This window comes from Anopheles nili, chromosome 3 (assembly GCF_943737925.1).
Source record: "Anopheles nili chromosome 3, idAnoNiliSN_F5_01, whole genome shotgun sequence".
In the NCBI taxonomy this organism is placed as follows: domain Eukaryota; kingdom Metazoa; phylum Arthropoda; class Insecta; order Diptera; family Culicidae; genus Anopheles; species Anopheles nili.
Window position 1 is genome coordinate 7,542,611 of NC_071292.1, and position 19,801 is coordinate 7,562,411.

A 19,801-nucleotide genomic window follows, 5' to 3' on the forward strand; every position below is an offset into this window, starting at 1 on the left:
TGATGTGATTTGCTACAGAATACTCCAATGTTACATGCCTTACTCTATAATCGAACGGAACAAATGCATGTTCCTCCGGGTCATAATTCATTTAGTCCTAACTGAACGCTTCGAATTTGTGTTACGTTTTCCTTCAAAAGGCAACGCTTTAAAACAAATCACAAACGAACAAACTTTGCGTCTTATCAACATATTTCGCTACACCATTTCGTGCGAAATGGTTTTAAAAAAACTCAATCGCTACATAATTTCTCTTAGCAGAATAAAGAAAGAAAGACCATTAATAACAAAGAACATTCAGCAACAAGGTGTGGGTTGGAACGCCGGCCGCTTGGCTGCTTAGCGAACTCTTCGCGTGCGCTCCATCGAATTTCACGCGGGTTGTGTGATACCTGGGCACCAGTACCAGAGCCGAATCCTAAATCAACACCTCCCCGAACTGTTATAAATCAGTTGAGTCGGACGATTTTGGTCGCCCGACCGGTGGTGGAGGGGCTGGTACCTGTGGCCGCTTAATCTTCGAATCAATGCCCCGCGGGGACTGCGGAACATGCTGCAGACTAGTGGTGACGACGGTCGTAGAAGCAGCAGAACTTCCTGTTCCCGTCCCGCTCGGTATTGCGGTTGATCCTGGCGGTGGCATCGTGCTGACGGGCGATTGAATGTCACTGCCCAACGAACCCGTCGATTCCATCATGGCAAGAGGTGGCGTTCCCTGGGGAACCACGCTGCTGGAAGACACCGTGGTGTCCACCTGATGATTGATTGCCGGAAGCGGGTCAGGCCGTTCCTTTCGTACTCCCGATTGCTTAGTCTTTGGATGCCCCGAACCGTGATCGTCGTCCGAGGATCGCTCCACTACATCGATGAACGCGACCTGCTGCTTGTCGATATTATAAATCTGCGTTCGTTCAAGCGTGCCTCGCTCCAGATCGGATGATTTCTCCGTCGCTCGACTGCCGGCACTAGTTTCACCCCGGAAGCTCTGCGCTTTCTTCAGAGAACTCGCCGACGACGACGTCAGCCCACTGATGATCGTGTTGGTGCCCTCGCTGACCTTAGATATCTCAGGTATCGAGCCCTTAAAGCTCATCGGACGCATCAGCGTTGCTGGCCGCTCGGGGATGATGGGTTTTTCTCGAATCACGACACCGCCACCGGCCGATCCACCTAACGCACTCGTGTCCCCAACGTCGTCATGGCTGGCAGTTCCATTTCCGCTGGCAACACCACTGACCTTTGACGATGGTCCTGGGATGGTAGTCCTCGGAAGGGCCACAGGTTTCAACGGAGGAAAGATACTGACCGCTCCCGCAGCAGCCGCTCTGTTGTTGTTTTCCTTGTTCTCCTTACTACTACTACCGCTAGTTGTATCACAATTGGGAGCATTTGGTTGCTTGTTTTGGTGCTGCTGCTGCTGCTGCTGTTGTTGTTGCTGCTGTTGAGTGCTACTCGCTACACTGGCCTTGATTTTGCTCAACACCTGACTATCGACGCTTACGGCGGCCGGCCTGGGCGGCGGGATCTTGTCTGTCGTCTTCAGCTTCAACAAATTGTCGTGGCTCTCGGCACGCAGCATCGGCTGGCGATCATATTCGGCCTGAGCCTGTTTATACGCCTGATGCTGCAACGATGCAAATCCTTCGTCCCCATCCCCGGTATGGTTGCCACCAACGGACGCCGCTGTCGTCGAGCTGCTCAGCTGCTTGAAATAGTGCGTCGAATGCAGCTTGTTGTTGACTTCCCGGGACGCCTTGTAGTGATGATTTTCCGGTGGCGTCGGAGCCACCTGCTTATTGTGCTTGCGTCTAATCGGTAGCTTCGGGCTGTTCTCCTGCGGTGGACTGGAATGATCCGACAGCGAGCTGTTCGATTGGCTGCGATATTTCAGCTGATCGGTACTGCCGCCACTGCCACTGCCGCTGTGATTGTTATTACTACTATTGATTAGAATTAGACTAGTATCGTGGCTGCTGCTGCGGGAATGTGACACTGTCGATCCTCCGCGCCCTCCTCCTCCTCCTCCACCTGCCTCTCCTACTCCACCGCCACCTTCACCGCGGCCGAATCGAAGCTCGTCCTGACTGCTACCGCCCGTCGTCGACATCGCCACCGTCTGTTGGCCAGCGGTGGACGACGTAACAAACATCGACCGGGACATCATGTCACCGCCGCTAGGAACAATCCGAACGTTCTGGTCTTTGTCGAAGGGAAACCCCCCATTATCCGGGAACAGGGCGTCCCGCGTCATGCTGACGTAAAAATTCACTTCACCATCGAAGAAAAACGACCAGTCAGCAACGAGCGCCTCGACAATCGTATTAACCGTCGCCGTACTGTTCACCTGATCCATGTAGTTTTCATTCTCGTTCGGTGACCACAGCAAATTGGGCGACATCACGATCGCAATGTTTTGCGGCGACATCTTGTTCTCCTGATTCTTCTCCGCCAGGTACGACAGGAACTTGGTCAGGTAGCGCAGGTTGTCGTAGTTTTCCCGCGGCAGCTGGTTCACAATATCGAGGATGGCCGCTTTACGCTGAGCGTCGCTCGGTTTCTGGGCCGCATGTACGAAGCTCTGGTAGAACTCGAACGTGAGCAGCGGATCCGGTAGGCTACGGAGGTATTTCTTTAACACGCCGGCCACAACGTGCGGATCGCAGTACTTATCCGCCAACGGTGGCGACACGTAGTTGGCATTGATGGCGGAAATCATACGCCGCAGCTTGGATGACGCTAAAAATAGAGTTCGAATATTGAAGGTCAATAGAGCTGCTTTCCCACCGTTCAAAAAAAACGTCGTGTGTCTCAAAATAAGCATCTCATCTCTGTGCCCATGTTTTTTAAACGTATCCCTTCGTGTCAAAACTAAGCTAAACGCTTCAAATCAACTCCTACATTGGAAGCCTTGGTAGGCTAATCAGCAATAAATTGCCATCAATCGCCGGGATTCCTGGCACGAATTGACACCAGAGTTCATCATCATCATTATCATATTTCAAGCGAAGCTAACAAACAAATAAACAGAGCGAACTGAAACAGAGCACAACCGCAAGGGCTCGCTCAGAGGGCTCAGAGATGTGTGCTTCTTATTTTCACGGGCACACGCGCCACACACCGCCCTTACCACATCCGACCCGCAGCAGCCCTTCCTCGTACAGGCCCTTCTCCAGCAGGCAGCAAACACACAGCTCAATCACGTAAGCAATTTTACGATCCGTCGCCTTCAGATGATCCCGCAGGGGCGTGTTGAAGATTTGCTTATTTTTACGACCTACGGAGAGTGGAGAAGAAGACGGGAGGGATGTTACAAGAACAGGCAAACCCGTTTGGATTGCGATCGACCGGGTAAGGCCGGGACTTACGGAACAACCCGTCCATGCTCCGCATGGTTTGCTGAATCTCACGCAGCACCAACGTGAAGTACAGCTCCTGGTGTTTGACGTACTCCTTCACAAACAGTGCAATGTTTTCCTCCTCCGCCAGCAGCTCGTACATGTACGATTCGTACAGATCGCGCTCCTTCTCGAGCTTCGTGTGCAGCTCCTCCTGGTCATCTTTCAGCTGGATGATCTTTGCCTGATTCCCAACCTGATCGCTGTTTCGTTGGGCCGACTGGAGAGAGACAAAATAAAGATAGCGCATGAGTGAAAAGAAAGGGAGCTGATGGACTGCAATACGGCTGCACTTTAACAGGCAAGACAAGCAAAATGGCTCCCCGGCCAGTTGAAAGAACCTTCCAGTATCACGCTCCCACCAGTGCACTCGGGTTTGGATCATTGCCAGCGATAAAAGCGGCCCATTACCAGGGCAAAAGCAAGCGAAAGCCAAGTAACAGGGGCGGTGAATCATAACTGTGCAGTCTCGATGATCCACCAGCACCAGACCGCCGGTTTAACGTGGGCTTTTTTGCACATTACACGTTTGCATTCTGCCTCCGATGCACCACCAACACACACTAAAGCGTATCTCTCCCTTTAGCGCTCTTGATGGTAATGGCGCACCCGGATGAGTCAAAGCGACGAGTTTGCACTTACATCATACTTCTGCCGCGAAGCTTCGTACTCCTGGTGGCACTTGGTGACGACGCGCTTCTGCTTCTGGATCGTGGACAAGTGACGCTCGATGATGTCGTTGAGGTTTTTGCTGACGGAATTTTCCACATTCACCTCGCTGTTGACGTTTTCCGTCGCTATTCGCTTCTCGACGCGTGCTACGAGACGAGTTGCGGCAGACACCGAGATAACGAGACCAACGAGAAGACTTTGATTAAATAATCGCCAATCTACCGGCCACCAGCCACCAGCCACCGCTTACCGCACGTATCCAGCACATCCTTCAGCAGACCGGAGGGTAGATCCTTGACCGATTCCTCCATCAGCTGGCCGAGCTGGAACTCCGGTACCTTCTTGTAGCGTTTCTCGCGTGCCACCGCATCCTGGGGCTGGCCAGCAGACACGTTCGTCGCTATCCGCTTGTTGAGGTTCTGCAGAATGTCTTTGTACCGGTCGACCTCACGCTCGATTTCCTGCAGCCCGTCGGCATTTTTCTCCGCCTTGCTGGACCTGTCCGTGTCGTACCACCGGGTCGAAGGGGTGCGCGATCAAAATGAATGAACGGGTGATGAGCAAATTAATTGGCAGTTGGCATTTACTGAGGTAACGCAGCGCAATGCATTCAGCACAAGCGCGCATCGTTCAGCCGCTTGGGCTAACCGGTCTCTAATTCTTCCCTCGTTTGCTGCATACGATGAGTTCCCCGCCCCATGCATATTTCTTTCTTTTCTCGTACACACAAACACACGACGTACGTGAGTCAGGGCGTGCGTGCCATTGACGGCCAGCTGTGTCTGATACAATGTTCTAAAAATGGCCAACAATTTCGAGCGTAAACAGGCCAGCAGCATCGCGAACCGTCTTGAAAGCGTGCCTTTTGGGGGGGGTTGTATACAAAACAACAACCACCCTCCTGCGGCCCCAAGGGTGGCCAGCTGCTTTGTGTATTTTATTGCCATTTTTACGCGCGATAAAACGTCGATATCATTTTGGAGCATTCAATCAACGCCCATTTGGCGGCCGCTGGCGTTCGTATGCAATAAAACAACTCGAAAACATTGAGCTACATTGAGCAAAACTCATAAGGTCCGCTGATTGGATGCGAAAGGCACTTCTCGGTTCAAATTCAGGGCTATGGCGTGTTTTGTCTTACGACAGAGCGGTACCGATGGAATCCTAAACAAAAGGCATTTCTGGTTTAATTTTCTGCCACTGCCCTTTCGGGTACCACCGAGGCACGTAGCTGGGCTGATAAGTTAAAACCACTTAGCAAAATTGACGAACGGCCCTCTGGCAGCATCTTCCTCCAGCGAAACCAATGCCCCCTTGCGCGATCTTGCATCGTTCCCCGTTAAAGTAATTGCACTAACCGTGCCGTGGACAGCAAAACAATTAAAAGCAACCACATAAGACAACATGCGCACAATCATCAACCCCCCTCGAGTGGATGGGACGTTTAGATCGTTCGCTTCAGAGCAACACATTGTGCGAAAGACGCTTGCTTCTGCTATTACCTTTTGTCTTCGCGTCTGTGGACCGTCGTGAGAACATCATTAGATTCGATGGATATTCCCTGACAGAGGTACTGCCGAGCGTCACCTACGTGTGTGCATGTGAAAAACGATGCATCCCATCATGTGACGGGTGCACAGGAAATGCAGTTGTCCCAGACACCTCCACCAAACGCACCTTAGTCATATGCTGTCATGCTGGAGACATTGCTTTTATTTTTGTACCACAAATTAAGCGCCTTTCCTTTCTGTGATGTCAATGTAACGAAGGGGCTATGCAAAAATGAGTCATCTACGCTGCGGATCGTGATGACATGTTGCATCCTACGACGAAGACAAATGATGATGGCACGGTGAGGAACCTTTCGGCTTCTTTTGCGAAAATTGCTTTACTCAGCAAGCTTAATGACAGGTTACCTTTTTGGGTTTGCGTCTAAAGGGAGGAAATCTCTCGTCATTCCTTCTCGAAACTGTGACGAAAGCTTTCGATTAGATCTTTCGCAGCAGTAGCTTTAGCAAACTCGACAACTCAAACAAACCGGGCACAATCGCTCCCGCAGCAGGATGTGGCAATCCACTATAAGTGCATTTGCCATACCGAACCTTCCCAAAAGCAGCTAAACAAAAACGCCCCACCCCAACCACTCACTTTGGACAGACATTATTACCTGCAAACGAGCTTATTAGACCGTATTCTCTTTGCGCCCAATCGCCACGAGCTGTTTAGCGTTGCTGCGCAAACTCAACCGGCGAAATATCACACAAACCTACTGGCATGAAGAACGATGCATGCGAAAGAGCGGGTGCGGGTCTAGCGACCGACAGAAAAAAAAGGCAAGAAATAAACATTTAGCAAGCATAAATTTCACACGAAGTGCAGAAACAATAAACTACGAAGAGGGAACCAAACCGTGGCCACAGCCCCCCGGTACTGCACAATAAAGGGTGTGAATTGGAAAGACAAAACCCTCCGGACAAAAGGCACCCACAAAAAAAGACCAACCCACCCCTTCGTGGTGCAGCAGCCCGGTGAGGGTGGTTACGATCGAAGATCACAACACATGCACATTCATCCCGTGAAGGGGTTGCGGGCGAAAAGGCAACCCACAACACACACACACACACAAAAAACACGCACTGCTGGCTCTTCCAAGGCCCAAACCAGGCAGACAGGCAGGAAATACATTATTAAATCGGAAAGAAAACAGACACAGCCCGCTCGCAGATCGTACGATCGGTGGGGGTGGTAGTGAGAAATCGATTTAGTTTTTGTTTGTACGATGAAGCAAACAAAAAAAAATACCCACCCCTAACGCAACAACAATCGAGCGAGATGGTGAGCAAAATGGATGGAAAAGCTTTACGATCCAGCACCACACGCCTGGCCGGATCAAAAGCCCGGGACGAGAGCTGGCGAAAGATTACATCAGGCCCGATCGGATTGGATTCGCAAACAACTCCCAGAAGCAGCAACGGAACGCCACCGGCACGAGGAAGTACAAATTGAATCACTCGCACACAACAACAGCATCCACGCCGGCCGGAGAAGCATAATCTTCCGTCTCACCCTTCCATGGGTGATGTGGGTGGGTGGTGGTTGGTGGGTATCGAATCGACACCCTCTAAAGGCTTCATCCGCGAGCCACAAATCGACCGAAGCAATCAGCAAACGAAACGGAACGAATCCCAAAGACGATCGCACCCAGTCGGAAAGTCGGCACGTTTTTCCGCCCGACGCTTTCCGTTCCAGACAGCCTCTCTCGATCGTGGCGAGAACAGCTGTTGAGATGGCCACGTAAATGCCGCACGAGAGATAAAGACAGCACAACAGCACCGGATGGATGCGATGGAGCGAGAGCAGACGGTCGGGAAATATGTAACACAACATTGCGCCCCGTCAGTTAAGTTCGATGGCGTTGCGCTTCGCGATCGCGAGCTTCTCTCGAGACGGCTTTCCGCTCGAGGAAACGATAATGTTGGCTTTCTGGCCATCTCTGCCCCCCTCACTCTGTTACTCCACTTGAGGCGAGCATATCGAAGAAGATCATTGATCCACGGTGAACCTCTTGTGGTACTTCCGCCCGACTCGAGAAATATGCTATCTTGCGATCGAGCAATCGTGCAATTATTATCGTGCCAGTACATCGGACCGGTGCGATCAAGAGACGAAAAATGGAGAACCACCAAACATAGGAGGATGATGGTGGGTGCACGCGATCGATGTTGCCGATTTTATCCGTCCACCGGATCGCGGGATGAATCATTCGTTGATTTACGACGCGAGTTCGCCGGGCTGTGAATATTAAAAAAAAAAACTTTCCATTTTTCTCGCGCTTACATAAAACCCCTCTAATGGTATTTAAATAATGATGCCTCGCAAAATTGCACCCGCTTAAGCTTTACATAAACAAACGGGCTTCAGGATTTCGTTTCCAACTGCGGGCGTGCTTTTTCACACAACGCATTCACCTCGTTGGACTCGAAACGTAGAGCAGACAAGCCTTCTCTGACCGGTCATCTATCGATCGAGCGGCGACACATATTCATGCCATTTTTGCTAATTGAGCAAACATTGCCCGATGTTTGCGTTGGCTCGGTTTCGTCCGAAGAAACAACAAAACTCGGTCATCAAATGTGACACACTGAACGCGAGACAGCCTCGTGTCGCTCGACTTGCATCCCAAATGACCGTGTTTTATTGCATCGACCCATAAAACCCGTTTTTCCCGGGAAGCTAGCTGAAGCAGAAGGGGCAATGTTTGCTTCATCCAAACGCTTGCCCTCAGGAGGTGAACCAAACAGCGAGTTGGGAAGCGTTAAAGATTGGCAAATCGCCAACCCGACGTGCTCGATGACGTAGTGCCAGGTCAAACGCTATGCCACGGGCCCGGCACCAATTACGATGGAGGAATTTTCGCACCGACCTGAACTAAAAAAAAAACCCCTCTAAAAATAGTTTCCATTAATCTTCCAGCGATCGCCTTTTCCGAACAAAGACCAGAACGAACGGGGACGTGATAATTAAATTAAACCCCCAATCGAAATGATTAATGAAGTCGCACCGATAGGGGGTCCTGGGGTAGTCTCGCGATCGGGAAATCATTTTCCCGATCAGGAAAGCGAAACACTCGAACCGGGCAAAACCAATAATTCAATGTCCGAATGTCCGATTGTTTTCGCGAGACATTTGAAACCAACCAGACAACCAGACTCGGCGTACTTCAAATGACGCATTACAGGCGTACTTTGAGCGTCACGGATTGAGACACCCCTTCTCCCACTCCCCCCCACTTCCTACCCCACCCGTCGCAAACCCTAAAGACTGACAAATCTCCCAGCGACTGCGAGCCGAAAGTGGTTGACAAATTCACACAACAAAAATAATGAAAACGAAAGTCAGCGCGTTCCGCCAACCGGAACACTCGTTGCTCGTCAAACGGTCACACTTAGCAGCGAGGGTTGGTTGGGTTTTTGGGGGGTTAAAAACGCACCCCCACACAAACCTCGCTCATGACGCCCAGTCTCTTCGAGGCTTCCGGTTCGTGACTAATCCTTTATTCTGCTTTCCATCTCTCCAAACTCCACGCCCGCGATGGGACCGAACAAAAACGTAAAGGTCTCGCAAACGCTCGGTGGAAAGCACAGGGCGACCTTTTCCCGGCCATTCGCCGGCACGGGTGCTCGTGGTCGCATAAATGCAAGAGATTTTCTATTCGGTTATTCGAACACCCTCCCTCCGAGGGGTTGCCTTTGTGACGCGCGCGCTTGGCTTGGTTCTCCTCTGAATGCGACGGTGCGAAAAACGGCTAAAAAAAGGGCACAAAATCTCACATTTCAGCAGCATTCGGAAGTGCAACGACGGGCGGTGGAAATGCGCTTCCCGTAAAGAATAGTAATGCGCGCGATGATTTCAATGCGATGATGATCACCCTCGCCTAGACGGGGAAGGATTCACCTCCAGGCAGCAAATAATCCGCAACGACAGTGTCACGTGTAATGGAATTTACGAGACCGTTCGACTCCACAACGTCGGTTACGAGTCACCAGGATGGAAAAAGGCGCTCACTCTAGCCATTGGCGGACACGAAACGAATGCTCTTCCTCGTCATTAAAGCGAAACCCCGCGGCACACGAAACTGCGTCTGTGAGTCTGCGAGGATGAGCTAATAATAACAGGAATGGAAAGCATTATTATTAGGCCGCCCATGTGCTCCAGTCGATCACGGGTTTGCAGTAGAAGAGCTACTTTTGTGCAAATTTTGTACATTCCACTTCCACTTGGATGCATTTTTGCCACAAATAAAACCAGACCCGGCAACACGACTGGCTGAACACGCTCTCCCTTCGAAAGGCGAATGCTTCTGGTGCGGATCTTTACCAAGATTTATCTGGACGTCCCATGGTGCTCTCCACGAGAGCCACTTTTGGGGCGTTGGGTTTCCAACTTTACGGCCGGATGGATGCCAACGCGCGGGTCTTCTTCCGGTTCGAATCGACTCCCAAATAAGAGCCGGTTAAAAATAATTGTCCACACCAAAAAAAAAAAAGCAAACCAGAACGGAACCGGACGAAGGAAGGAAACCGATGGAAGAGCCGATCAAAGCACAAAAAAAGGGTATCGGAACGGAAATCTCATTTACATCGGACCGGCTGTTCAGCGGACATGAACCAAACTGGAGCAAACAACGAACCGTTTGGTGTGGTGTGTTTGGAGGCAGGAATCAAAGAGGAGGAGGAGGAGGAGGAGGCCAATTTCCGAACACCTCCCGCAGGCTGGCCCACTGAACAGCAGGGTGAATATGGGGCACCCGATCGGCTCCGTGGTGTGTGATTCGCTCGACGAAAAGTGAATCGAGAAAGTTTCCCGGCTCCATTTCGTCATCCAACATTGAGCATCGATTCCGCCTTCACCAGAGGAGGTCGGGAAGACAGAAGAGGAAACAACCAACCGCCCAAAAACCACCCAAATGCCCTTAAGCGGCGGTAAACCTTTTGACGGGAAAGCTTGAAAAATGCATCATATTAAATGGATCGTTTAATGCTCCACTTCGCGGTCTAACGCGACACCCCATTTTGTAAACCCCGTTCGGGGCGCGTTCCATTCGATGTAACGTCCGATCCACAATCTATCAAAGTAATTGTATCATTTCGCGAAAAACGAGCTCCCCATTTTGAGTCATTGAGGCTTATCAGCGGTCAGGAGGGCTCTCTCTGTGTGCTTTCCGGTCGGTGCTGATAAGATTCCATCTGCTGGTATCCGCAAACATCGATCCACACCATCAATAACAACGGGCGGGAGAAGCAAAAATAAAAACCAACGAACACCCTCAAATTATGCCCTTCCCCGATACGGAACCGATACTACTACTTTTCGGGGGAAAATGTTCGCAAACTCGCACGTCACCTTCGAACATCGAAATAAAGCGCCATCCCCCTCGAGCGAGCTTATCACGGCTTGGAACGCGAAAAAAGAACCGGATTAAAGCCTTACAGATTATTCAATCACCTCCACCAGTCGACACGCACACTCAGCCCAGGTCCGTGGTCTCATCACAGAAAGGGGAGTGATATTTGCATACTCCACCACCCAATATCGGTGGGATCTCTCGCTTGTTAGCGCATCTTCCCTTCGAGCCCAATCAAAGTGTCCGCGCAACGAATGGGGTGAACGATGTCCACTATGCGGCCCGGACAACCAGCTGTCAGTGCAACAACCGACGTGATGCATACACACACACACACACACTGGCAACAGGTTCCAGTAGTGAAGAGAGGGAGGCAGATTTTCCCACCAACTTAACCGGGAGACCAAGCAACGCATATTATCACATAACCGCAATCAACCCGTCAATCTGCCGCCTTCACGGTGCTCGCGAGCCCTAAGTTGTGAGGTAATCAAAACAAATATGGCTACCCGCCTTTTAGCAACATAAAACAAGCGGCTGTAGTGGGCCAAGAGGAGATTACTAAGTTGTCTCATCCTCCTTCCACAAAACCCACCTGCTTCGTGTGCGCAATAAACCCGTAGCTCACGTGGAAAAAAGCCCACCGTTTTACGGTTTCCAGCGATGGGAAACGTCCGGTTTGGGCTGTCCGCGGTCGCCTTCCGGTCGGAAAATTCACAGCCCATCGACGTGCGTGTGTGTGTGGATGGCCGTGAAAAGTTCGTTACTCGCGCGGGTCATGTTGCGTGAAGCGATCGCAACTCCTTCATGCCCGATCGGAGCAGCAAGACGATCAAATTGATTGAAGCACCACACCACTGCGGCTGGGAGGCCACAAGTGGATAAACGCCCTCATTTGCATCATGCCGGGCGCGGAAGCCAATATGGAGAGAAATAAAATCCGCCCCAAAGCCCAAGCCGTTTTGCGGACGGTTCGCTAAATTGTGATTCAAATGAGGTAAAAGCCGTTTTGTGGTGTGGAAGCAGTACGCAGGTTGTTGTCATCCCAAAACCTACGCAGGAATTTAAACCCGGAGGTTTTTTTTTTGGCGAACGGAAAAAGGCCTCTCGGGGAGGAGGGAGGCGAAAATTTCACACACAAAAAAAACCCAAACCACGGGGGTACTTACCGGGATAGGTTCGATTTGAGTTCCTCTTTGAACTTTTCCAGCTGCCGTTTCATGTTTCTGTTCATTAGGTACACGCTGGGGCTGCTGTCACAAGATGCATTTAAGCTCGCACTTTCTAACTGTTTCGCGTTCGCACTCGCTCAAAACCCCGTGGGTGATGGTGTTTTGTTGTTTTTTTTTTCTTTTTTTGGAGTTGGGTTTTTTTTTACTCGCCTTTTCTTTCTATTCGCTCGTCGCGGTCGAAAGCGAGCTGCAAAAAGAGAGCAACATCATCATAATCGGCTCGATCCGCACCAACGTAACCGGCGACCGGATCCGGTTCTCGACCGGGGAACGTAAACACGATCGCGACCCCGTCCAGCACGCGAAGAGCCACGATCGCGATGTTGTAATGATCATATGTAAATTACACCAGAACAGCACACAAAAAGCACACCCGCGCGAGGTAAGCGTTTCGGATAATTTAGGAGCCTCCACAAAGCTTTGGTGTGATTTTTCCTTCCCTCCCACACTACTTTTCTTCTATCTACACCGCGAAACGATGCCACGAATCAGCCGTGCGTGAATCACATCACTCGACACCGCACGGACAAAAGGCACTAGGGGAATTGGTACGGTGGTATGGCCCTCGGATGGCCCTTAGGTTTCGCTGGCGCTGGGTTCGAGTTACTTCGATTTCGACGTCCTTATCTGACCGTGCGCCCACTCGAGAAGGCAGGCAAAGTAAAACCGCGAGTGATAACAACACCGTAAGCCTGCTACCCCAGAGATAAACAAAACTGACAGCTCACACACACGGCGATGCGAAGCGAAGGAAGGGCCGACCGAGATCGGGTATTGTGAGATAAGGAATCAATAAACCGTCAGGGTCTCGATACCTTATGCTATGGTACCCCCTTTTTGGGGCGGAATCGGATGCTTCTGACCCGTGGAATGAGGAAGAAGAAAAAGAGAAAGGAACCATACGCACACTCCAACCGCAGTAGGCAGCAACCGCCAACACACGGGGTGGGTTTCGTGACGGTGTTCGCGATTTGGCGAGCGAAATTGGGGACCGAAAATTATGAGATCATCGGTCGAACCATTTGGAATGCGCTGGCACGGAAAAGCACACGACGGCACACACAATGACGGCACAGCTACGTGATGACGCGTTCTCGCGCAGCCGCTCCAGGTTCTCCTCCCGTCGCTCGACGTCCTTTTTTTTCACGCACGAAAAGGTGGTGTCCTTCGCGAACGCAACAACTCACGCGCAGTGTGTGTGTTGGCAGGTTCGTTACACGCCCTTGAAAATCGATATCGGCTCTGACTGACTCGCTGTGGTAAACAAACAATCCGTCGTGAGGGGTTCGCGTGCGGGGTGGCCAGGGTTCGAGAATTCCGTCACACGCGACAAGGGGCTCATACGCACAAACACAACCGAACAGCAATACTCATGATCGCAAGGGATCGCGGTGGCGATGACGAATGATTCGTTGTTGCCAAGGAGATGCCCTACCGAACAAAGCCACCCTTGAGAGCAATAGCAAATCGACGGCACAATCTGCCCCGCAGAAGAAGCTGTTCTTCCCGGAGTTCTACGACCTCGGTTCTGCACATGTACACAAACAACGCAAACACGACCTTTCTCCTCTTGCAATTGCACACTGTACACACGCAAAACACACTCCGGCAGACGAATTCGTGCACCGTACGGACAAAACAAGCGAGATATAATTAAATTATTAGCATATTTTCGCCCATCCCGAAAATAGACCGTCGCAAACTCTACCACCCCGTTACAACGTTAACTAACCCTAGCCAACAGATTTGGCCGCGGTCAAGCAACTCGCGATGGTTTCGAGATGTGTTTTTGTTGCTTGTGTTTTTAGTTTACGCACCCACGGTAATGTTGTCACTTTTCTTAACTGTTTTTCCACGCAACTCAACTTATTCGTCGCGTGTTTGTTTGGATTCTTATGCTTGCCCGTGGTGCTCTATGTTCTAGCTACCGTTCTTCTTATTCTTTACGCCAAGACGAAAGTCACCTTTTATGTTGGATCACTCTGGGGGCAGATATTATGCATATTCTGCGAAATACCACTTCTCTACAGGCTTACGACTTAGTAGAGTTATGTGCCGTAGGCCCTGTTCAGAAATTTAACTAACCAATGGATATTCAACCAAGTTCCATCGATGCGGTTGCAGTTGATGTTTCCATTTGTTGATTGTTCGGAAGTTTACACCTAATAGCCGACAACTTCACTTCAACCAATTGGAAACGCTAAAGTTTATTAAAATAAACGTTGTCCTACCTGATAGAACCCTGAAAATTTCACCTCTATTAGTCTAGCACCGAAAAACATTATTTTTCTTATTTTTTGATATTCTATATACAACAAATAATACTTTTTTCGAGCTAAACATCGTCTCTTTACCCCAGCTGGTGTTCGTTGGGCTTATTATGCTGTTTATACGCCAAGGTTTCAAAGTTCAGCCAGAGTTAGCGGGTCAAACGATGGGCCATTCTTGCTTTTTAAAAATCCTCTAACATTAACGCCCTTTTAAGGCATGCAAAAGAAGCATTAATTGTCAAAACTAAAATCCTACATGTTATATTCAAATTAACTAATTTTGTGAATCAATGTCACCTGTAAACGAAAAATTTCTACAGCAAAAATGTAGAGTGCGTGAAGCAAGCCCTTTCATTCAAATGAATTTGAATAAAACTTTGTAACGAAACTAATATAGAAATAACGAATACAAAGTAATATAAATCGTACAAATATGTATACAATGTATGTACAGTTTTAAGATGCCATATTTATTTATTACAATTTTAAAAAGGAATATCGACCACGTGGCAAGACCACGTGGTCCCTTGTACGTATTGAACATCGTTCAATGTTCTATATCATGTTAAAAACGTACCATGATGCGAGATATTTTGAGCGAATAATGGAATCCTTTGAACGAGCTCCAGCACATGGACTTCGCATAAACGCTGGTGGGTCCCTTCATGTACTGCCCATTCAAGTTAGAAAGATGGCAATCGTCGTACCACCATCCTCCCGCGTATAGCAGTGCACAATGGCTCGAGGACTTATCGTTATCCATGTCGGGCGTGCTAAACTTAGATCCAACGTTACGCGACAACGAATCTCCTGCGTTACCACTAAAAGATCCTAGGCTTTTCAAGATGTACTTTTCCGTTTGGTCTCCCATTTTAAACGAGGCATACTTCGCCACTGCTTTTCCTCCTTCAAAGTCCTCCATCATGAAGACAATTTCACGTGGTTTTTCAGTGGTAAGCTGCATTGCAATTATAGACAAAAATGAGCAATCTCATGAAAAAGAAAATAAAAAAATACATACCTGATAGATGTATTGGTTTCCCAACCAAAACTCGCCGTTAAGTGATCCAAATCCATTATTATAGTCAGTCCAGTTTCGATAAAACTCCTCCGAACCATTAAAACGATATTGTATCACTACCCAACCGCCATTGTCGTAGTCTGCATCACATAGCACGTTTGTGGAGACGTTTTGTGATAGTTTCAACTGATAAATACCCGTTTTGGGTGCCTTCGAACAAGACGTTATCTCGCCTGCAAAATCATCCTAATTAGTCTCTCGATCGAAGAGTTCTTGTTGTTCAACCTTGCTGACCTGTTTTTGGAGCTGGTTCCGTTGGTTGTACAACCGTTGTTGTTGGAGCAACTTTGATTTCGATCAACACGTTACCTTGTACCTGATCCTGAAGCAGCTGCTGCAGACAGCTAATATTGCTCGACGTTGTAGTTGTGGATGCTGGTGATGAAGCAACTGGAGCTGGTTTCTGTGGTAGTACGGTGGAGGAAGACGAGTCCTTGATAGACGCTGATGGTGTATTGTACATAGATGTAGCACTGTCAGCAACTAACGACGCCTGCCTAAAGGTGTCCATTTCCATCCGCAGCAGCCTAAGTCGCATCTCCATTTGAAGCGAACTCCACATGACGTCTTTCATGATGGATGAAAGCCCCACAATGCTGCAGTAAATATAACATCGGTGGCAAACGCATTTAGGTCACAACAATTCATTGTTCTTTAACAGTATGGTAACGGGGTACGTACCTTTTCTCTAAAAACTCTATTTCCGTGTTGAGCTTCGAGAGAAATGTCTCCCCACGTTTGAAGCAACTTTCATTACCCAACACAGAAGCCAAAGCAAGCAACATACAGAATCCCAACTTAAGAATCATTCTTGCACCAGAACCGGTTCGCTTCACTGCATGAGAAGAACTGATCCAAGCCGGGAACGTGAACTTCGCAACTCCACAAACAACGCATAAAAAGAATTTGCATCCAAGAACAAGAAGGTCATATAAGGTTACATGCATCCGTTTAGATACGTCACGATCTTCCTGGTGATGCTGCGAGTGAATGATCCTTGATGAACTTTCCCCTATAAGCCGCAATAATGAATTGGGTCGCTAATCAGCAAAAGTTTGCAAATTTGTTTTTCCGCGGTTTCTTTTGCTTATCAGGAGTTTGTTGGTTATTTGAAGCAAAAATCAACCATACGAGCCGAGTGTGCGTTATCTCGCCAATTAGACAGTAAGCAAAAACATCTCCCAATAAATAATAAGCAAACAATTACACCAACCTGCAGCGAGTGAATCGATTATGCTCGAACCGCTTTTCGCCAGTGCGCATAGAGACCTCTCATGTGCAGCCCTTGGGGAGAACCGCAACCTAGTAGCAAATCAATGCAATAATTAAACACCCCTAACAACCGAATGGGGGTGTGCGTGTATGTTTTGCAGATGCCGATTGCTGCGTGCATGTGAGTGCAATTGCATAACGGAAAGCCACTCCCGGCGGCCGTACAGGCGGTCTGGCTGTGCACGCAGCGCCAAGGATGTGCCGCAAGGAAACGGGGTGGATAAAAGTTCAGTAGGTGAATGCCACCCACGGTCGTCGGCGCTCTCCTTTTTCTAAATATCACGCGTCAGAAGCATGCCGGGCCGGACCATGCGGCCCCCGATGGTATGCTGCTTGCTGTTTTCGGTACAAGAAATGTCACTTCGGCGTAGATTTAGTATAACTTTCAGGCGCTTTTCCTGCGAGGCCGGCCCGTGACACGCCACATCACTTTTAAAAACGATTCTTGCGGTTTGATCATTATCGCCTGTCAATAGGTGTCCTCCGGGGGCGTTAAGAAGCAGACCAAGTGGTGCGAGAGTTGTTGTAATAAAATCCCTCCTCCGCGGGATGCTGCGAATAACCGCGCGAGTGGCCAACGGGCGCTCGGTTTGATGGATGCTGGTTCAACCGGCCGGCCAATCGACCAGCTGGCCGGTCGCAGCCAGGATCGCACCCAGCGCCTCATCCCACAGGAAACCGAGTGCCTGTCGTACCAGTCGTTCGGGAACCCTGAAACGAGGTTTTTATGCAAAAATCATGTGCATTTATGTAACGATACACTTCGCCCGGGAGATTATTTACAAGAAAAACGCCCCGCGGGCGGTCCTTTCGGGCGCGCTCGTCGGTGCTCGGCCGGTCGTCTGCGAATGTATATAAAAGCACACGGCTGGCAGGATGGAGTTTCAGTCAACGAAGATTAGGCCTCGTTTAAGCACACACCAGCGATTGTATCGGCAACTAGTGGCAATACTGAACGGTTCCTTCGCGAGTGTACTTCCGGATTCCAGCAGGACTCGTTTCGACTTTCCGGTGGCGTGATTTTGTGGCATCCTCGTGAAGTTAGGCAGCAAAACCGCGAGACAGCGCGCGTGAGTGAGTTGTGTGTAAGTAATCGTGTCGAGCAACGTGTTGCGTCTCGGGATCTCGGTGGGTGGTGGCGTATTGGTTGAGGCAGCCGTTGTAAACTGAGTCGCTTTGAGGTTAACGAATATCTGCTGCAGACAAGAGCAGAGTCCTGACACGGGCTGCTATTCTGTAGGCAGGATATTAAACCGAAGGCATGAGCTGTTGCAGGCTTTGTTGAAACAAAAACCGTGGAATTTCAATGACTCGAATTCTATGCACTCTCAAAAGGCTATTACTTTAGTTCGACTTAAGGGTATCCTACATAGAGAAGAATAGATGAGCTCCGACAAGAAGCGATGGGATTTCGTGTACTGAAACCGTTAACCTACTTCACTGGGACATCCCAGCGGGCACGTGTTCCACGCACCATTCGCACACTAATGAGGCACATTTTCCATACACGTTAATGCAATTCAAAACACGCTGCGGGATGTAAGTGCACAATTTTTCGCACTTTACCGTAACAGCATGGAAGCTGCCGGGTTTCTGCCGCCGCCACGCAAGATGTCTCGTGATGCTTAGCTCCGAAGCCATGCATGTGACTCCACACAACGGGGGCGAATTTCAAAGCGGTGGGATGGGGATCCATGAGCGGCAAGAAAGCGTGAAAAGAAAGGATTTCTTATAAAAAAGGCCCACTCTCAGTGCATCTGCCAGGCAGACCGAAGCCATCCAACACTCGGTCAAGGTTGGGTTAGCTGGGCAGGTTTTCAGATTCCTCCAGTTAAAGCCACCCTTGATCTAGTGGACTTTACATCCTTGAGTAACGGCAGTGATAGTGGCTTCCCTTCATTTGGTTCTCGCTTACAGACAGGTGTCAGACCAGATCACCAAACGGACAGGATGGCTAATAGGAATCCGGCCAAACTTATGCTTGCGGTAGTGGTGCTATCCTGCGTACTTCAAATGCTGCAATGTGGAGTAGTCGATAGGGTAAGAAAGAGAGCGATATTTCATTCTGATTGTGATTAATGAAGACCCAACATTTTGTAGCAACCTCGAGCGTATAAACAGTACAACACCGAACCACAAAAGAGACCGTTCTGCAACGCGTTTACCGGATGTGGTAAAAAACGAGCAACTGCCTCAAGTCCACCAACAGCTGCAGCAGCAGCCGCAGCAGCCGCTATGCTCCAACGGCATCTACAAACCATGGACGCAAACCGGAAGGATCGTCTAGGTGGTGATTTCGACCCGAACGAGGAATCCATCAGCAGCCTGCTCGATCTCAACACGGAACCGGCCGTCGAGGACTTGCTGCGACAGATCATGTCCGAGGCAAAGCTGTGGGAAGCCATCCAGGAGGCGAACCGTGAGATCTACCTACAAAAATCGGGCCTCAAGGAGCAGCGCAATGACTTCCCGCTGACCTTCAGCACGCAGTAATGGCGTCCGGACCGTCGGGACCTCCAACAATACTTCTTACTTCTTGGTGTATACAGCATAGTTGACAACTCTGCATCGGCATTATCGCGTGCGCTGGTGAGGCAATGACTTCTCGCCACCACCACCAACTACTACTGCACAAAGCACACCCGGCACGGAAACACCTTCCGAACGGCAGGCTAGGGAAACGGACACTAGTTGCTCCACGGTTGAACACTGTTACTCCTTCATCTGATCGGTGAGGGCGCCACGCAGGCAGCCCGACCGACAGCATGTTTCTTATAATGTAGATCGTTACTAGCCTTAAGCGAAACCCAAAACCAAACAAAAAAGAAACCCATACGCAGTGCGGGCAAAAAACACGCACCATATTTTGTAGCTTTTCGTTTTCTAGTTAAGGCAGACATTCAGCTCAACACCGCACAATGATTAGGCACAAGACACAGCACACTCACACACGTTCTGCAATGCAATAAAACGCG

The 19,801-nt window shown here is 49.6% G+C and overlaps 3 protein-coding genes across 6 annotated transcripts; 1 reads left to right on the top strand and 2 right to left on the bottom strand.

Moving 5' to 3' along the window:
- Positions 1 to 442: 442 nt before the first annotated feature.
- On the bottom strand, positions 443 to 14,297 carry LOC128722978 (uncharacterized). 4 transcript variants are annotated; one of them, XM_053816677.1, is made up of 7 exons: positions 14,168 to 14,297; positions 12,141 to 12,390; positions 4,318 to 4,565; positions 4,038 to 4,213; positions 3,366 to 3,615; positions 3,128 to 3,274; positions 443 to 2,736 (listed from the first exon to the last, which is right to left on the bottom strand). In XM_053816677.1, the coding sequence occupies exons 2-7, from the start codon at positions 12,203 to 12,205 to the stop codon at positions 443 to 445; spliced, it is 3,180 nt and encodes a 1,059-aa protein (XP_053672652.1). In that variant the 5' UTR covers positions 12,206 to 12,390; positions 14,168 to 14,297. The 4 variants fall into 4 exon arrangements, with proteins under 4 accessions (XP_053672652.1, XP_053672653.1, XP_053672654.1 ...); XM_053816678.1 differs by lacking the exon at positions 14,168 to 14,297 and adding an exon at positions 13,639 to 13,763; XM_053816679.1 differs by lacking the exon at positions 14,168 to 14,297 and adding an exon at positions 13,111 to 13,203.
- Positions 14,298 to 15,038: 741 nt separating this feature from the next.
- On the bottom strand, positions 15,039 to 16,363 carry LOC128723618 (ficolin-2-like). Its single transcript, XM_053817375.1, has 4 exons — positions 16,236 to 16,363; positions 15,789 to 16,150; positions 15,495 to 15,727; positions 15,039 to 15,431 (listed from the first exon to the last, which is right to left on the bottom strand). The coding sequence occupies exons 1-4, from the start codon at positions 16,361 to 16,363 to the stop codon at positions 15,039 to 15,041; spliced, it is 1,116 nt and encodes a 371-aa protein (XP_053673350.1).
- Positions 16,364 to 17,836: 1,473 nt separating this feature from the next.
- Positions 17,837 to 19,319, top strand: LOC128722928 (cardioactive peptide). Its single transcript, XM_053816621.1, has 3 exons — positions 17,837 to 17,911; positions 18,744 to 18,866; positions 18,927 to 19,319. Exons 2-3 carry the CDS (start codon positions 18,777 to 18,779, stop codon positions 19,317 to 19,319), a joined length of 483 nt encoding a protein of 160 aa, XP_053672596.1. The 5' UTR covers positions 17,837 to 17,911; positions 18,744 to 18,776.
- Positions 19,320 to 19,801: the final 482 nt, after the last annotated feature.